Source organism: Coregonus clupeaformis, chromosome 21, assembly GCF_020615455.1.
Source record: "Coregonus clupeaformis isolate EN_2021a chromosome 21, ASM2061545v1, whole genome shotgun sequence".
Taxonomy (NCBI): domain Eukaryota; kingdom Metazoa; phylum Chordata; class Actinopteri; order Salmoniformes; family Salmonidae; genus Coregonus; species Coregonus clupeaformis.
The window spans coordinates 37,189,682-37,207,735 of record NC_059212.1 but is presented as its reverse complement, the minus strand read 5'-3'; the positions used below and the strand labels follow the sequence as shown (position 1 = coordinate 37,207,735).

The 18,054-nt window shown below is 48.0% G+C and overlaps 1 protein-coding gene across 1 annotated transcript; it reads left to right on the top strand.

Moving 5' to 3' along the window:
• Positions 1 to 6,835: 6,835 nt before the first annotated feature.
• Positions 6,836 to 17,092, top strand: dhx30 (DEAH (Asp-Glu-Ala-His) box helicase 30). Its single transcript, XM_041841039.2, has 20 exons — positions 6,836 to 7,004; positions 7,261 to 7,388; positions 7,688 to 7,798; positions 7,941 to 8,113; positions 8,263 to 8,371; positions 8,534 to 8,683; positions 8,916 to 9,068; positions 9,176 to 9,646; positions 10,135 to 10,518; positions 12,137 to 12,212; positions 12,334 to 12,438; positions 12,733 to 12,908; positions 13,159 to 13,365; positions 13,485 to 13,566; positions 13,769 to 13,962; positions 14,058 to 14,217; positions 14,409 to 14,566; positions 14,660 to 14,760; positions 15,686 to 15,825; positions 16,126 to 17,092. Exons 1-20 carry the CDS (start codon positions 6,836 to 6,838, stop codon positions 16,386 to 16,388), a joined length of 3,510 nt encoding a protein of 1,169 aa, XP_041696973.1. The 3' UTR covers positions 16,389 to 17,092.
• Positions 17,093 to 18,054: the final 962 nt, after the last annotated feature.

The following is an 18,054-nucleotide window of genomic DNA, read 5'->3' as shown; positions in this document are numbered from 1 at the left end:
CTTATTCTCCATGGACTTTACAGTGTCCCAAAACTTTTTGGAGTTAGTGCTACAGGATGCAAATTTCTGTTTGAAAAAGCTAGCCTTTGCTTTCCTAACTGATTGTGTATATTTGTTCCTGACTTCCCTGAAAAGTTGCATATCGCTGGGGCAATTCGATGCTAATGCAGTACGCCACAGGATGTTTTTGTGCTGGTCAAGGGCAGTTAAGTCCGGGGTGAATCAGAGGCTATATCTGTTCTTAGTTCTGCATTTTTTGAATGGGGCATGCTTATTTAAGATGGAGAGGAAAGCACTTTTAAAGAACAACCAGGCATCCTCTACTGACGGAATGAGATCAATATCCATCCAGGATACCCGGGCCAGGTCAATTAGAAAGGCCTGTTCGCTAAAGTGTTTTAGGGAGCGTTTGACAGTGATGAGGGGTGGTCGTTTGACTGAGGACCCATTACAGACGCAGGCAATGAGGCAGTGATCGCTGAGATCCTGGTTGAAGACAGCAGAGGTGTATTTAGAGGGTAAGTTAGTCAGGATGATATCTATGAGGGTGCCCATGTTTACGGATTTAGGGTTGTACCTGGTAGGTTCCTTGATAATTTGTGTGAGATTGAGGGCATCTAGTTTAGATTGTAGGACGGCCGGGGTGTTAAGCATATCCCAGTTTAGGTCACCAAGCAGTACGTACTATGAGGATAGCAATCAATTCACATATGGTGTCCAGGTCACAGCTGGGGGCTGAGGGGGGTCTGTAGCAAGTGGCAACAGTGAGAGACTTATTTCTGGAAAGGTGGATTTTTAGAAGTAGAAGCTCAAACTGTTTGGGCACAGACCTGGATAGTATGATAGAGCTCTGCAGGCTATCTCTACAGTAGATTGCAACTCCGCCCCCTTTGGCAGTTCTATCTAGATGGAAAATGTTGTAGTTGGGGATGGACATTTCTGAATTTTTGGTGGCCTTCCTAAGCCAGGATTCAGACACTGCTAGAACAGTGTGCTAACGCAGTGAATAACTCAAACTTAGGGAGGAGGCTCCTGATGTTAACATGCAAGAAACCAAGGCTTTTACGGTTACAGAAGTCAACAAATGATAGCGCCTGGGGAGTAGGAGTGATACTGGGGGCTACAGGGCCTGGGTTAGCCTCTACATCACCAGAGGAACAGAGGAGGAATAGAATAAGGATACGGCTAAAGGCTTTAAGAACTGGTCTTCTAGTGCATTGGGTACAGAGAATCAAATGGGCAGATTTCCGGGCGTTGTAGAATGGATTCAAGGCATTATGTACAGACAAGGATATGGAAGGATATGAGTACAGTGGATGTAAACCTAAGCGTTGTATAACAATGAAAGAGAATTGAGCCGGTCACCGCGTGTATGAGGGGTGGGACAAAGGAGCTATCTGAGGCAGGTTGAGCAGGACTGGGGGCTCTACAGTGAAATAGTACAATAACAATTAACCGAAAGAGAGGAGAAAGGCATAAAGCAATCACAGGTGTTATTCGAGAGAGCTAAAACAACAGCTGGTAATGGCGACGAAAGTTTGGGCTGAGGCTAAACAGATAAACAGGATTGGGTACCGTATAAAGGAACAGTCCAGCAGGCATCAGCTGTATAGCTGAGTGATCATAAGGTCCAGTGAACAGCAATAGGTGAGTCCGGGAGCAGTTTGGTGGTTGCTGCGGCACAGGCGAGCAGGAGGGACGGCTGTTGATTGCATGGCTAGCAGATTAATCTTCGTGGTCGTCACAACGGGAAGCCTGTTGAAAACACATCAGACGATTACGTCGGCAGACCAGTCGTGATGGATCGGCGGGGCTCCTAGTGTCAACACTAGGAAGTCCTGTCCGGTTGACAGAGAGGTAGATAGCCGAGAGATGGGCCTGGCTCGAGGCTAGCTCAAGGGTAACTGGTGCTTGCTTCGGGACAGTGGTGATAGGCCAACAACAACAACAGCCATTTGGTTGCAGCTAGCTAGTTGCGATGATCCGGTGTTAAGGTCCAGTGATTCAGTGATTCCAGCAGAAAATCCGATATGCTCGGGTCTATAGCGCGCTGTGCAGACTGGCATATAATTGTCCAGGCTAGAGCTAATCATCAACATGTATTGATCACATCTTTACTAATGCTGCAGAAATTTGCTTTACATTTACATTTACATTTTAGTCATTTAGCAGACGCTCTTATCCAGAGCGACTTACAGTTAGTGATTACATTTTTATTTATTTTTTATTTTATTTATACTGGCCCCCCGTGGGAATCGAACCCACAACCCTGGCGTTGCAAATGCCATGCTCTATCAACTGAGCTACATCCCTGCCGGCCATTCCCTCCCCTACCCTAGACGACGCTGGGCCAATTGTGCGCCGCCCATGAGTCTCCCGGTCGCGGCCGGCTGCGACAGAGCCTGGATTCGAACCAGGATCTCTAGTGGCACAGTTAGCACTGCGGTGCAGTGCCTTAGACCACTGCGCCACTCAGGATCACAAATCCATCGGATGTAGTGATCACAATATAGTAGCAATATCTAGGAAAACCACAGTTCCAAAGGCTGGGCCTAATATACGTTTTGTAGTGATTTTTATGTTGATGATGTAAAGAATATTTGCTGGTTTGTGGTGTGTAATGAGGAGCAACCAGATGCTGCACTTGACACATTTATGAAATTGCTTATTCCAGTTACTAATAAGCATGTGTCACGCCCTGGCTCTGGGGACTCTTGTATGTTGAGCCAGGGTGTTAGTTTCTTTGTGTAGAGTCTATGTTTCGTTTTTCTATGGTCTGTTCTAGGTTATGTGTTTCTGTGTTGGCCGGGGTGGTTCTCAATCAGAGGCAACGAGAATCAGCTGTTGCTTGTTGTCTCTGATTGGGCACCATACTTAGGCAGCCTTTTGTGCACTTGTGATTCGTGGGATCTTGTTCTGTGTAGGTTTGTGTTTGTTAACCTTAGACTTCACGTATCGTTTTGTTGTTTTGGTTCGTGAGTACCTATTAAAGTATGTACTCATATCACGCTGCGCCTTGGTCCACTCCTTTCGACGATCGTGACAGAAGATCCCACCAATACAGGACCAAGCAGCGTGTCCAGGAGCCAACGCCGGAGGTAACGTTAGTAGATGTCCTCCTCAGTTGGGGGCAGATCACGGAGGAGGAGGCCGTCTGTTACCGGAGGGCGATGAAGGGGGAGACCCAGGCAGGAGAGGAGAAGCGGCGCCAACCGGGCCGTCGTCGGACAGGCGAGAGGCACCCCCAATAAAACAATTTTGGGGGGCACATGGCATGGACGACGGGGCTGCTGGAGGCAGATAAAGGGCGAGTTTGTGGACGAGGAGAGAAGGCCACCAGGTTACTGGGGCCATTGGTCATTAGAGGGAAGGAAAGTGTAGAGGCACGGCGAGAGGTACTGAGGTGTGTTACCAGTCCGGTCCAGCCCGTTCCTGATCCCCGCACAAGGCCAGTGGTGTGTGTTCCCAGTACGGTCCGGCCTGTTCCTGTCCCTCGCACCAAGCCTGTGACGCGCGTCGCCAGCCCGGCCCGGCCTGTTCCTGCCCCTCGCACCAAGCCTGGGGTGCGCGTTGCCAGCCTGGCCCGGCCTGTTCCTGCCCCTCGCACCAAGCCAATGGTGCGCGTCGCCAGCCCGGCCCGGCCTGTTCCTGCCCCTCGCACCAAGCCTGGGGTGCGCGTCGCCAGCCTGGCCCGGCCTGTTCCTGCCCCTCGCACCAAGCCAATGGTGCGCATCACCAGCCCGGCCCGGCCTGTTCCTGCCCCTCGCACCAAGCCAATGGTGCGTGTCGCCAGCCCGGCCCGGCCTGTTCCTGCCCCTCGCACCAAGCCTATGGTGCGCGTCGTCGGCCCGGCCTGTTCCTGCTCCCCGCACCAAGCCTATGGTGCGCGTCGCCAGCCCGGCCCGGCCTGTTCCTGCTCCCCGCACCAAGCCTATGGTGCGCGTCGCCAGCCCGGTCCGGCCTGTTCCTGCTCCCCGCACCAAGCCTGTGGTGCGCGTCGTCAGCCTGGCCCGGCCCGTTCCTGCTCCCCGCACCAAGCCAATGGTGCGCGTCGCCAGGCCGGTCTGGCCCATTCCTGCTCCCCGCACCAAGCCAATGGTGCGTGTCGTCAGTCCGGTCTGGCCTGTTCCTGCTCCCCGCACCAAGCCTGTGGTGCGCGTCGCCAGCCCGGTCCGGCCCGTTCCTGCTCCCCGCACCAAGTCAGTGGTGCGCGTCGTCAGCCCGGTCCGGCCCATTCCTGCTCCCCGCACCAAGCCTGTGGTGCGCGTCGTCAGTCCGGCACAGCCTGTGCCCGTTTCACCGATGCCTGGTCAGGTACCGGTCAGCTGCTCCACACCGGAGCCTAAGCAATCCGCTCCACCGATGTCCAGTCCAGCTCCAGCCAGCGGGACCAGACCAGGGGCGCTACGGGGGGGTTGTTAGAGGGTGGTGGTCACGCCTGGAGCCGGATCCGCCTCCGAGGAGGAATGCCCACCCGGCCCCTCCCCTGTTGGGTTTATGTTGGCGCGGTCGCAGTCCGCGCCTTTGGGGGGGTACTGTCACGCCCTGGCTCTGGGGACTCTTGTATGTTGAGCCAGGGTGTTAGTTTCTTTGTGTAGAGTCTATGTTTCGTTTTCCTATGGTCTGTTCTAGGTTATGTGTTTCTGTGTTGGCCGGGGTGGTTCTCAATCAGAGGCAACGAGAATCAGCTGTTGCTTGTTGTCTCTGATTGGGCACCATACTTAGGCAGCCTTTTGTGCACTTGTGATTCGTGGGATCTTGTTCTGTGTAGGTTTGTGTTTGTTAACCTTAGACTTCACGTATCGTTTTGTTGTTTTGGTTCGTGAGTACCTATTAAAGTATGTACTCATATCACGCTGCGCCTTGGTCCACTCCTTTCGACGATCGTGACAGCATGCACCCAAACTGTTGAATCCCCTTGGATTAATGAGGAGTTGAAAATGTGTATGGTTGAGAGAGTATGTCTATGTATGCGGATGACTCAAAACTATACACGTCAGCTACTACAGCGACTGAAATGACTGCAACGCTTAACAAAGAGCTGCAGTTAGTTTCATAAAGGGTAGCAAGAAATAAGTTAGTCCTAAATATTTCAAAAACTAAAAGTATTGTATTTGGGACAAATCATTCACTAAATCCTAAACCTCAACTAAATCTTCTAATGAATAATATGGAAATTGAGCAAGTTGAGGTGACTAAACTGCTTGGGGTAACCCTGGATTGTAAACGGTCATGGTCAAAACATGTTAATACAAAAGTAGTCTGTACATAATAAAGCATTGCTCTGCCTTCTTAACAACACTATCAACAAGGCAGGTCCTACAGGCCCTAGTTTTGTCGCACCTGGACTACTGTTCAGTCGTCTGATCAGGTGCCACAAAGAGGGACTTATGAAAACTACAATTGGCTCAGAACAGGGCAGGACGGTTGGCCCTTAAATGTACACGTAGAGCTAACATTAATAATATGCATGTCAATCTCTCATGGCTCAAAGTGGAGGAGAGATTGACTTAATCGGTACTTGTTTTTGTAAGAAGTGTTGACAAGCTGACCCCACAAGACATGCCACCAGAGGTCTCTTCACAATCCCCAAGTCCAGAACAGACTATGGGAGGCACACAGTATTACATAGAGCCATGACTACATGGAACTCTAATCCACATCAGGTAACTGATGCAATCAGATGTAAAAAACAGATAAAAATACACCTTATGGAACAGAGGGTTTTGTGAAGAGACACACACAGGTACAGACACACGCATACGCACACAAACGGTAGCACATGCACTCTACACATGCGTACATTGTAATATTGTTGTATGGTGGTATTATACATTTTGTATTGCTCATATGTAGTGGTGTAATAATGTTATATGATGTACTGTCTTATCTTTTGTTTTATGTGTGATGTAAGTGCCTTAATGTGTTTGGACCCCAGTCTTACCTGCCATGGGTAGCTGTAGGGCCGGGCTTCTTCCCTGTTCACGACACTAGCGGGGGGGGGTAAGTGTAAGTGGTATTCCACAGCCTGAGACTACAGTATAGACTGGCGGTATGTGGTCTCTCAAAAAGCATCACAAAAATAGTTTTCGCTTAGGTAATGAGACACTCCACTATGCCCTATCTTCTGAGCTAAAAATCCATGTTTTTTTAAATCACATAGGATTCTAAGAATTGAGTTACTCTTTTCTTTCTCACTTTTCTGTTACAGCTTTTTGAATGAACAATTTAAAAAGATACTTCTAATGCTTACTCACCTGCAGTGACTTCTACTACCAAAACAAGGGTCAGTTCCATCATTTCTCAATTATCTTTCTCCTAAGCCAAGGGTATATTGTCTGAGCTCATAGACCATTATATACCCAAGACAACCTCTAATCACCAGGCCTGGCTGGGATCAGACCATCCACTCTCCAGCTGCTTATCAGTTTGTGACAGGTGGTTCGCATTGAAGACCGATTGGCATTATACAGTAATTTTCTAACTGTAATAATAATTGCCATATGGGCATTTAAGACAATGGGCATTTAAGGCCCATTGGCATTGCCTTACGGCAATTGTGATGGCCTATTATAGACAAGTAGTTATAGGGGGGTCTTTTAAAGAACTTGTCTGGTCAAATTAATTAATTAATGAGTTAATGAATGAATAGAAACTAACTGTACTTTCTTAATGGTAATTTTTCTGTTTGTAAAATGCCACTTTACAGCAGTAATAAATTGTGGAGTGGCACCTTTCCACTCCATGCCAGAAGGTGGCAATGTAGGCACGTGTCATTACCTATTTCGTGTTGTCACTAAGGAAGTGCGAAGCAGCCGGCGTTTGTAGTTTAAACATGGCGCTACCCAGTTCAGTACTCGTGCGACTCAGAGCGTTGTGTAACCTTGGGAAATCTTTGGATGCAGGGAGCACAATTGGACAAAATTACAATCGGGTCCGGTGGTACAAGACAAAAGCCAGGAGCTATCAGGACACTGCAGCGTCAGCGGCCCAGACAAGACGGGGTGAGTGAGAAATGCTGTTGAATTGAGTTGACACCGGTGCCATCTCCAAGCCGAAGCAAAGCACCTTGAGACATGCGTACAGTATTAATCGTCAGCGAAAGCTAGCTAGTTAACTTAGTGACCGAAAACCTGCTTACACTGTCATTAGCTAGTTAGCTACATGTCTCTATTTCAGGTTGTATGACAGTGATATCTTGCTAAGTTATCTAGGTAGCTAGCTGAGGAATTGATCTCCATCTTTCATCATTCATATCAGGTAGTGAGCTCCTGAAAGAGTTCCCTGAACCGAAGAGCCTGCTGTTTACCACCATATCCCGGTCGCTTGGGGTGTCTGACCTCTCCCAACACATCCAGTATCACTGCACAGAGGATGGGGGTCTCAAGGTCAGAGAGACAAGGCACTAGGTGGACTATTGCAACCACAGGAGGCTGGTGAGGAGAGGACGCCTCATAATAATGTCTGGAATGGAGTGAATGGAATGGTATCAATATGGAAATCAAGTATTTGATGTGATTGATACCGTTCCATTTATTCCGTTCCAGCCGTTACCATGAGCCCGTCCTCCACAATTAAGGTGCCGCCTGTGATTGCAACACATCTTGTTTGACAGATGACGCCTCTTCCCAAACAAAGTCCATTGTCTAATAATTGTTTCACTGTCGCTATACGTGTTTGTTTTCAGAGAGCCACTGTCACACTCCTCTGGCCCAGCAAAATGGAGGTGGAGGGCTTTGCTCGCAAGAAGATTGATGCTGAACGATATGCTGCTGCTGCTGCCTGTCACAAGCTGAAAGTAAGAGAAAAGACCTGCCCTTTATTTAAACAATTACAGCAGGATTTGTCTCACTTTGTACCAGGAGTATTGTGCATTGCTTTCATCAATGCTAGCCCACCCCATCTGTTCCTTCTGTCTTTCCTCACTTATTTCTCCCCAGGAGATGGGTGTGCTGGGTCCAGACAATCAGGTGGCCAGGAGGAGTGTGGGACAAGGGCGAGGGCCACCACTATCAGTCTTAGAGGACCCGGAGGAGTGTCGGTGGACAGATGATGTCCATGTGCCTAGAAGAGACCTCCAGAATGGATCCTTGGAACCTCACAGACAATCAAGGTATTACCATCCTCCTGTTACTATGGATCATACTCAGTACCAATGTATTATGGTTTATACTTTGCTGATTTTTGCATGGGACTCGATTCACTTTTTATTTGAATGTTTTGTTTATTGTGCTGCACATGTGCACATGTTGGTGTTTACAGGGCACCCGAGGAGAATTCCGAGCTCTCCCAGGCTCTTTCCATGTTCATAAATCCTAAAGCTCTGCTGACCAGAGTCATCCAGGTGGCCACGTCTTCCAACAGATTCAGGGTCAGTAACTGTCTCTGTCTCCTATAGGTCCAACATGCACCATAATACAGCCTGTCATAACACTTGTTATAAGCTATCATACAACCTGTCTAAAGCTCAGCCACTCATCTCTGAACTGTCATGCTAAAACTGTCATTCACTCTCTCCTCTTCTCTACTACAGGAGCTGGTGCAGTACAAGACGGTGGGCGGTAAGGTGAAGAGATGTGAGCTGACCATGCGATGGCCAGAGGAGATGACGTTTGGGGCCTCGGCTCTTCGCAGAGTGGAGGCAGAGAGGAGAGCTGCTGCACTAGCCTGTTTCAAACTGAAGGTGAGGACCACAGATGAAAGAGCACAGAGAATTACTGATGCATTTGTTTATAATATGTCTGTTAGATTATGTTTTCACGCATGCATTCCCATACCAGGGTTGTGTTCATTAGGGCATGGAAGGGAAAGTTAATGTAAAAAGGAATACGAAAATGAGTGTCTTATTGCATCCAGTTTATTCTATTTTCTTCCGTTTGGTGCTCAATGCTCAACTTTTTCTATACTCTCTCCAGGAAATGGAGCTGCTAGATGAGGACAACCAACCTCTGACCCATGCTAAGTACCACAAGGAGGAGATGCGTGAGGCGGGGGAGAGAGACAGACGGCCCTGTCCTCTGGAGATACCTGAGTACTTAGAGCACAGCGCCAGAGAATACCTCACACAGGTTGGTTATCTTGCATCATCACCACTGGAAAATCAGTCTGTGTAGCTAACGTCACTGGCCAGGAATTTACTTCATAGCCTCTGTGTTTGTGCTCATGAATTGTCCAGTATCCAGTGGCGACAGAGATGCAGAAGCTGTGGGAGGAAGAGGAGGAGAGAAGCCAGCAGAGGTTGAACCAGCAGGACAAAGAGGAGGAAGAGGACCTCGTCACAGACGCCATCACAGGCAGGCCATACCGGCCCCTCTCTACCCAGGAGGCCGAGCAGCTGAGCGCAGACCTACAGGACGAGTGGGAGAGGGCAGGGCCTGGCCTGGGGGTGGAGCTCCCGGTCGACGCCCACCGGGAACGTGTAGTGTCAGCGGTGGAGTCCTCCAGGGTCATCGTGGTTGCTGGGGAGACAGGGTGTGGCAAGACGACGCGTATCCCGCGCTTCCTGCTGGAGGGGCGTGTGCGGAGCGGGGATGGGGCGGAGTGTAACATTCTGGTCACCCAGCCTCGGAGGATTAGCGCTGTGTCAGTGGCTCACCGTGTTGCCCACGAGATGGGTCCCGCCCTCAAACGCTCTGTAGGGTATCAGGTGAGTTACAGGGAGCATACTGTTATAACTAGATCAAATGCTGTTGTCACCAGAATCACTCATCACCATTACACTAACTAACCATTAGGGCCGGGACAATACCATTATTGCGATACTCGTTAGTATCCTGGCAAGGAAACAAAACATGAAATGGATTTAACTTCTTTAGGAAAACAGCCCTGATGTTGGAAACAAACATCATTATGTTGTCATTCAGTCACATTTATTTATTTCCAAAGCTGTAGCACACAATAATTTAAAGACAGACAAGTTTTTAAAAGACCAAAGAGTTTGGTCTGCTTCGTATTTACATTTTTGCCATGGGAACATTTTTGCGATACTGTTATTGTCCTGGCCCTACTAACCACTAACCTCCCTTATTCATTGGACAATTGAGCTGTCACTCCCTCTACTGTAGCTCAACTTCTCTCGTTCATTGGACGTTCCTGCTGTCACTCACTCTCCCGTGAACCCCCCAACCTCTCTAGGTGCGTCTGGAGAGCCGTCCCCCAGAGCACAGCGGTGGGGCCATTCTCTTCCTGACGGTGGGGGTGTTACTGAGGAAGCTGCAGGGTAACGCCTCCCTGAGGGGGGTTAGCCACGTGGTGGTGGATGAGGTCCACGAGAGGGACGTCAATACAGACCTACTGCTGGCCCTGCTGCGACCCGCCCTAAGGGACAACCCCAACCTCCGCGTGGTGCTGATGAGTGCCACGGGGGACAACCAGAGGCTAGCCCAGTACTTCGGGGGCTGCCCCGTGGTCAGTGTGCCCGGGTTCATGCACCCCGTCAGGGATCGGTACCTGGAGGAGGTCCTGAGGGAGATGGGGAGACCACCGCCGCCCCTGGCGAGGATAGACTTGCAGGGACGGGTGAGGAAGATGCTAACTGCTGAGGGGTGGACTTTAGTAGTTTATCAATACTAGAGTGTTATAATTTTCAGATTTTAAGTCTTGGATGTGATTGACTGACTCTGTGCAACTGACTAATTGACGGAGCTTGTACATTCCTGCATGTTTTCTTTCATATGTACAGTACCAGTCAAAAGTTTGGACACACCTACTCATTCCAGGGTTTTTCTTTCTTTTTACTATTTTCTACATTGTAGAATAATAGAGAAGACATCAAAACTATGAAATAACACATATGGAATCATGTAGTAACCAAAAAAGTGTTAAACAAATCAAAATATATTTGAGATTCTTCAAAGTAGCCACCCTTTGCCTTGATGACAGCTTTGCCAATCAGTTGTGTTGTGACAAGGTAGGGGTGGTATACAGAAGATAGCCCTATTTGGTAAAAGACCAAGTCAATATTATGGCAAGAACAGCTCAAATAAGCAAAGAGAAATGACAGTCCATCATTACTTTAAGACATGAAGGTCAGTCAATCCGGAAAATGTCAAGAACTTTGAAAGTGCAGTCGCAAAAACCATCAGGCGCTATGATGAAACTGGCTCTCATGAGGACCGCCACAATAAATGAAGACCCAGAGTTACTTCTGCTGCAGAAGATAAGTTCATTAGAGTTACCAGCCTCAGAAATTGCAGCCCAAATAAATCCTTCACAGAGTTCAAGTAACAGACACATCTCAACATCAACTGTTCAGAGGAGACTGCGTGAATTAGGCCTTCTTGGTCGAATTGCTGCAAAAAAAACACTACTAAAGGACACCAATAAGACGAAGAGACTTGCTTGGGCCAAGAAACACGAACAATGGACATTAGACCGGTGGAAAACTGTGCTTTGGTCTGATGAGTCCAAATTTGAGATTTTTGGTTCTGACCGCCGTGTCGTTATGAGACGCAGAGTAGATGAACGGATGATCTCAGCATGTGTGGTTCCCACCTTGAAGCATGGAGGAGGAGGTGTGATGGTGCTTTGCTGGTGACACTGTCTGTGATTTATTTAGAATTTAAGGCACACTTAACCAGCATGGCTACCACAGCATTCTGCAGCGATACGCCATCACATCTGGTTTGCGCTTAGTGGGACAATCATTTGTTTTTCAACAGGACAATGACCCAACACACCTCCAGGCTGTGTAACGGCTATTTGACCAAGAAGGAGAGTGATGGAGTGCTGCATCAGATGACCTCAACCCAATTGAGATGGTTTGGGATGAGTTGGATTGCAGAGTGAAGGAAAAGCAGCCAACAAGTGCTCAGCATATGTGGGAACTCCTTCAAGACTGTTGGAAAAGCATTCCAGGTGAAGATGGTTTAGAGAATGCCAAGAGTGTGCAAAGCTGTCGTCAAGGCAAAGGGTGACTACTTTGAAGAATCTAAAATATATTTTGATTTGTTTAACACTTTTTTGGTTACTACTTGGTTCCATATGTGTTATTTCATAGTTTTGATATCTTCACTATTATTCTTCAATGTAGAAAATAGTAAAAATATAGAAAATCCCTTGAATGAGTAGGTGTGTCCAAACTTTTGGCTGGTACTGTATATGTTTGTGTTCATAAATTGACTGTTTCGATGTTTAGGAGAAGGATGATGCCACGCCAGACCTGGACTTAGTAGCTAATGTGATAGAGCACATCCACAGACAGGGAGAGCCAGGTAACCAACGCTTCAACACTCCCCTAGTTTTACTCTACGTTCCCCTTATCTCTCCATGTCTGTTTTGCTAAGGTCCGATCCAACTGATGGTTGATTGATTCATTGATGATTTCTCTTCCAGGTGCAGTGCTGTGTTTCCTACCAGGTTGGCAGGACATTAAGGCTGTCCAGAAGAGACTAGAGGAGAAACCAACCTTCCGCTCTGGCTCTCAAATGATCCTACCATGTAAGGACTGGAATAAGGGGTCTGTCTTTAGTTTCTGTCCTGCTGCCTGTTCACAACATGCTACCTGTATTATTCCTGGTCAGGTCACAATGTGACATGGTTAGGAAATAATTCTGTACCTAATTAAAATGCAGTGCACAAGGAACGCTCTTATGACTGGATTATAATAAAGTAATGTCTTTGCTCCCCCTCCTCTCTGTCTGTCCAGTACACTCAAGTATGTCAGTGACCCATCCTCTCTGTCTGTCCAGTACACTCAAGTATGTCAGTGACCCATCCTCTCTGTCTGTCCAGTACACTCAAGTATGTCGGTGGGCGACCAGCAGGCTGTGTTTCAGCGCCCCCCTGAGGGCCGGAGGAAGATCGTCCTGGCCACCAACATCGCTGAGACCTCTATCACCATCGATGACATCGTTCACGTAGTAAACGCGGGCTCTCAGAAGGAGCAGAACTACGACACACGGACCAAGGTAGGTGACGGTCACTTCTGTCACAGTGAATAGATAATATAGACATTCATGCAGAAACTGTATCTTAAAGCACCTCAATAGAGGACAATAGTGCTATCTCATAAAAATCCCTGTTGCCTTTAAAAAAAATAGTGTATGGAAAACATTCCTAATACTTACAGTAGCCGCCAAGCTAGTGCAAATCCAACTGGTGATTGACTACAATATACTAGTGTGGTGTTGCAAACCTCTCTGTCTTGCTGGTCACCAGGTGTCATGTCTAGACACAGTCTGGATCTCGCGCTCCAACGTCACTCAGCGTAGAGGGAGGGCGGGGCGATGCCAGCCCGGACATGCCTACCACCTGTTCCCACGGCAACGCCTGGAATCAATGACAACCTTCCCTGTGCCTGAGATCCTACGCACCCCTCTGGAGAGCCTGGTGGTACAGGCCAAGATCCACAGCCCCCACTGCAAGGTGAAGGGATTTGACAGAGGAACGATGGAGATGTAGGGGTGTAAGGGCCAGTCAATGTAATTGTGAGGTCTCTGCACGTTTGTCACATATATTGATGTTCTCTTGGTGGGTCTCTCCAGGCAGTGGATTTCCTGTCACAGGTGTTGGACAGCCCAGAGCGAGAAGCTGTGACAGATGCTGTTCGCAACCTGCAAGAGATTGGTGAGACTCTCTAAAGATCTGTCTTCACATGATGAAAATAATTTGCATCCAGACGGTTTCAGTTGGGATTTAGCAAATCGTGTTTTAGTTGTTCAAATGGTTTGAGATCATTCAACAGACGATGTATTAGTGCGTGTTCTTATTGGTGTTGTTGTGGTCTACAGGGATGTTTTTCATGCTCCTCTCCCCTCCCTCTCCCTAGGTGTTCTGGACAAGACAGAGGCCCTGACTCCCCTGGGGGAGAGAGTAGCCTGTCTGGCCTGTGACCCACGCCTGGGGAAGGTGCTGGTGCTTGCTGCTCTGTTCCGCTGTGTCCTGCCCCTGCTGTCAGTCGCAGCTTGTCTCACCAGAGACCCTTTCCACAACAGCATGCAGAACAGAGCCCTGGTCTCTAAGGTCAGACACTGACTCAGTCCACGTCCACCTGGGCAGTCATTGTTTAATTTTACTTACATAACATGATGTACTGCAAAATTCCCTTTTCCCTCCAGGCTAAGGATGCCCTGGGAGGCTCCAGCTACAGTGATTACCTGGTGTTCAGTCGAGCTGTGTTGGGCTGGAGGAGTGTTCAGCAGGAGAGAGACAGAGAGACCAGACAGGACTACTTGGACAGATACACACTGTCTGGAGCCAGCCTGCGCTTCATCAATGGTGAGAGAGAGACAGAGACATTGGGTAAACTCCTGGCTGTAGGGTTTTTCCTTACCTTGTGAACTGACCAGGTAAAACTCAGTTCCCTCGTCATTGGTTCAATCAGTTATCGGGCTGACCCAGGTTGTTGAGTGTCTTCCATATATTTTCATACGTTTATATTAATCGTTGATGTCTCCTGTGTGTTCCAGGTCTGACCTCCCAGTTCAGTGAGAACCTCCTTGAGGCTGGGCTGGTGGTGCGTTCAGCTGACTGCCAGAGATCCTCTTCCCTCTACAACCAACACAGCCACCAGGACGAGCTGGTGAAGGCTGTGCTGCTGGCTGGACTCTACCCCAATCTCATACAGGTACACATCTAAATCTCAAACAGTAGTCTGCAGGTTCCTATAGCTTAAGCTATGCACACAGCATCCTGACTCACTTATGTTTCTGTGCCTCAGGTGAAAAGAGGAGCAGTGACCAAAGGTCGCTTCCGCCCCAACAGCCTGTGCTTCCGCACGCAGAGCGGCCCGGTGCTCATACACCGCTCCTCCGTCAACAGGTGTGTGTCTTACGGTGTGTGTGTTAAAAGCGCTGCATGGCCTCCCGAGTGGCGCAGCGGCACTGATCAGTTCTAGAGGCGTCACTACAGATCCGGGTTCAATCCCGGGGTGTGTCGCAGTTGTCCGCGACCAGGAGACCAATTTGGCCCAGAGTCGTCCGGGTTAGGGGAGGGTTTGGCCGGCTGGAATGTCCTTGTCCCATCGCGCTGGCTTCGGTCGCCAGCTGTACGGTGTTTCCTCCGACACGTTGGTGCGGCTGGCTTCCGGGTTAAGCGAGCAGTGTCAAGAAGCAGTGCGGCTTGGCGGGGTCGTGTTTCGGAGGACGCATGGCTCTCGACCTTCGCTTCTCCCGAGCCTGCACGGGATTTGCAGCGATGGGACTAAATACCAATTGGATATCACGAAATTGGGGAGAAAAAGGGGTAAAAAGTACCAAAATAATAAATAAACCTGCATGGTCAATCTGATGTCTGCATTGGCCGTGCAGCATTTACGGTGTTACGGCCTCTGCAGAAGTCGGGACATTCATACTTCTTGCGCTTCTTGGAGCAGCACAGAGCTGTTGTGAAGGAAGTGAGTTTGTGTTTATACAGGACCTCCCGCCCTCACCTACCGTCAATCAATCATGTCAATGTGGTGCTATATGGAGCCCTCCGCATTGGCCTCAATTTGGCCTCTGCGTGCCTTTTCTATGATGGTGCCAAGGCCATTCTACTGCCAATGTTTGTCTATGGAGATTGCATGGCTGTGTGCTCGATTTTATACACCTGTCAGCAAGGGGTGTGGCTGAAATAGCCGAATCCACTAATTTGAAGGGTTGTCCACATACTTTTGCATATATAGTGTATGTGTGTGTTCTCATATATTGGCCAATATTTTGATGGTGTGTGTGTGTATTAACAACCCATTCCTGTCTTGTTCCAGGGGAGAGGAGCAGTTCCCCAGTCGCTGGCTGACCTTCTTCAGTGCGATCAAGTCCAACGGTAACGTGTTCATCAGAGACTCCTCAGCAGCCCACCCCCTCGCACTACTGCTGCTCACCGACTGTGACATCACTGAGAGAGGTATAATTCAATTCAGTACCACTTTATGAATCCCAGTGGCATTAAACTGTTGGTAATGTAGAGATATCACCAACTACTGCACATAGACTTGCAGTGACGCTACAGATATGTCATTGAGGGCCTCACTTGCTTTATCGATACCAATGTCTATTGAAAGTGGAATTATAAAGTAAAATTCCATCCTCTTGCAAAAAACATTGGTATAAAGGATGTTAGAAGCCAGTCAGATAGCGGAAAAGGGAAAGATTCCCATTTCCTGTCATTAACTCTATCTCCCACCTCTCCTCCTGCCTCTCTCAGTGAATGGTGACCGTGTGGAGGTGGCGTTCCCGGGGCGGTCGCTGGTACGCTGTGAGCTGTCTGTCCAGACCTGGGAGCTGCTGTGGGAGCTACGCTCCTCCATCCAGACCATGCTGTACCGCAACCTCCGCCCACACAGCTCAGCCAATTACGTCACACAGGACGGCAAGCTCATCACGCTATTGGTGGAGCTGCTGAACAATACAGAGTCCAATACAGACCCCCAGCCAAACGGGGGCCACAGTGACTCTGAGGTAGACTGATTAACTCGCATTGGAATACAGGAATGTCAAAGTACTGCGAAGTAGTGCTTTGTGACCTGGAAAAACTCTGCCCATAGCAAGGGTCCATAGATTTTTCTGGTCAGGAAAAAAGTACCAAAGCAAGATGGTAGGGGCACTGTTTGCTTGTGTGCAAGTGGGTCTGCTGACTAAAAATCTGAGAAGACAGTGTAATATCGGTTATCTAACTGTACAATACTATCCATAGTTCACTACCCCATTCTAAATGTCCTCTAGTAGCTCACCTGAGATATAATGAGAAAAGGTTTGGATGAATGGGAACACTGAGTTACAATGGAGTTCATGAAAATTCATCATGCCCTGAAAGTTTGGCTCTTTAAACAATATTTCAAGAGCCCCTTTTAATAGGAGTGAACTAATGCTACAGTAAAATGGGTCATTACCACTGTAAATACTGTGGTTGCTCTCTACATGATATGGGAAGAAGAAATCAATTTGTTTGACTGGATTATGGACGATGGTATATTTGCTTTTTGAAAAGCAGAAGTTGAATGAATCTGACTCTTAATGAGTGTCTAATGATGTGTGAACTACAGCGAGACGGTGTCAAGATGCCTTGGTCAAAAGAACGATTGCATATCATTGTTTTCACGTGAATTTATTGTTAAAAAATAAATGGGTATTTAAATATGGTCTGTTGAACGATATAAAGATGTTATAAACAAGGTTACTGGTTGCAATTTTTTTCTCTGAAGTTAAATGTATTATTCATCATTGGGCTATGAGGTGAGGTTAGGTGAAGCCAGTTTTCAGAAGAACTCCTTGAGGAAATGCAGGTGGAAGTTCTTCAGGCGTTTCAGTACCTCTTCCATGGTCCATAGGCGGCAGGTAGCTTAGTGGTTAAGAGCATTGTGCCAGTAACCGAAAGGTGGCTGGTTCTAATCCCCGAGCCGACTAGGTGAAAAATCTGTCGATGTGCCCTTGAGCAAGGCACTTAACCCTAATTGCTCCTGTAAGTCGCTCTGGATAAGAGCGTCTGCTAAATGACTGTAATGTAATGTCTCCACTGGGGTCATTACACACAGTCTGAAGAGAGAGAAATCAGTGGGGAAGTACAACCGTTTAAATAGAATGATGAGGCTAATGCTATGCTGCCCTGTCAATTTGGATAGGATGAGTACTGGATATGGAACCATTGACTACTGGAGTGTGAGATGTTTTATGGTGACATTTCTATGTCCAGAAGCAGTTGCCAGAGAGACAGAGAGAGGATTGTACCTGATGTGGTGGGTGCCTTCCTTCTGTCCATACTGACACCCTGGCCCCACACACACTCCTGCTTCCTCTAGTAACCGTTTACAGTACCACAGGTCAGGCTGCATCCCTACTACCTGCAATGGAAAACAGAAAACTCTGAGATATACAGTACCAGTCAAAAGTTTGGACACACCTACTCATTCAAGGGTTTTTCTTTATTTTTTACTATTTTCTACGTTGTACAGTTGTGGTCAAAATTTTTGAGAATGACAAGTATTGGTCTTCACAAAGTTCGCTGCTTGTGTTATGAGATATTTTTGTCAGATGTTACTATGGTATACTGAAGTATAATTACAAGCATTCCATTAGTGTCAAAGGCTTTTATTGACAATTACATTAAGTTTATGCAAAGAGTCAATATTTGCAGTGT

What these genes read in the sequence shown, in the direction of transcription:
- dhx30 (XM_041841039.2), top strand. Translation starts at nt 6,836, where the DNA reads ATGGCGCTACCCAGTTCAGTACTCGTGCGACTCAGAGCGTTGTGTAAC. An exon ending in GAACCTCACAGACAATCAAG is followed by an intron (nt 8,114 to 8,262) that starts GTATTACCATCC and finishes TGGTGTTTACAG; the next exon opens with GGCACCCGAGGAGAATTCCG. An exon ending in CGTCTTCCAACAGATTCAGG is followed by an intron (nt 8,372 to 8,533) that starts GTCAGTAACTGT and finishes TCTCTACTACAG; the next exon opens with GAGCTGGTGCAGTACAAGAC.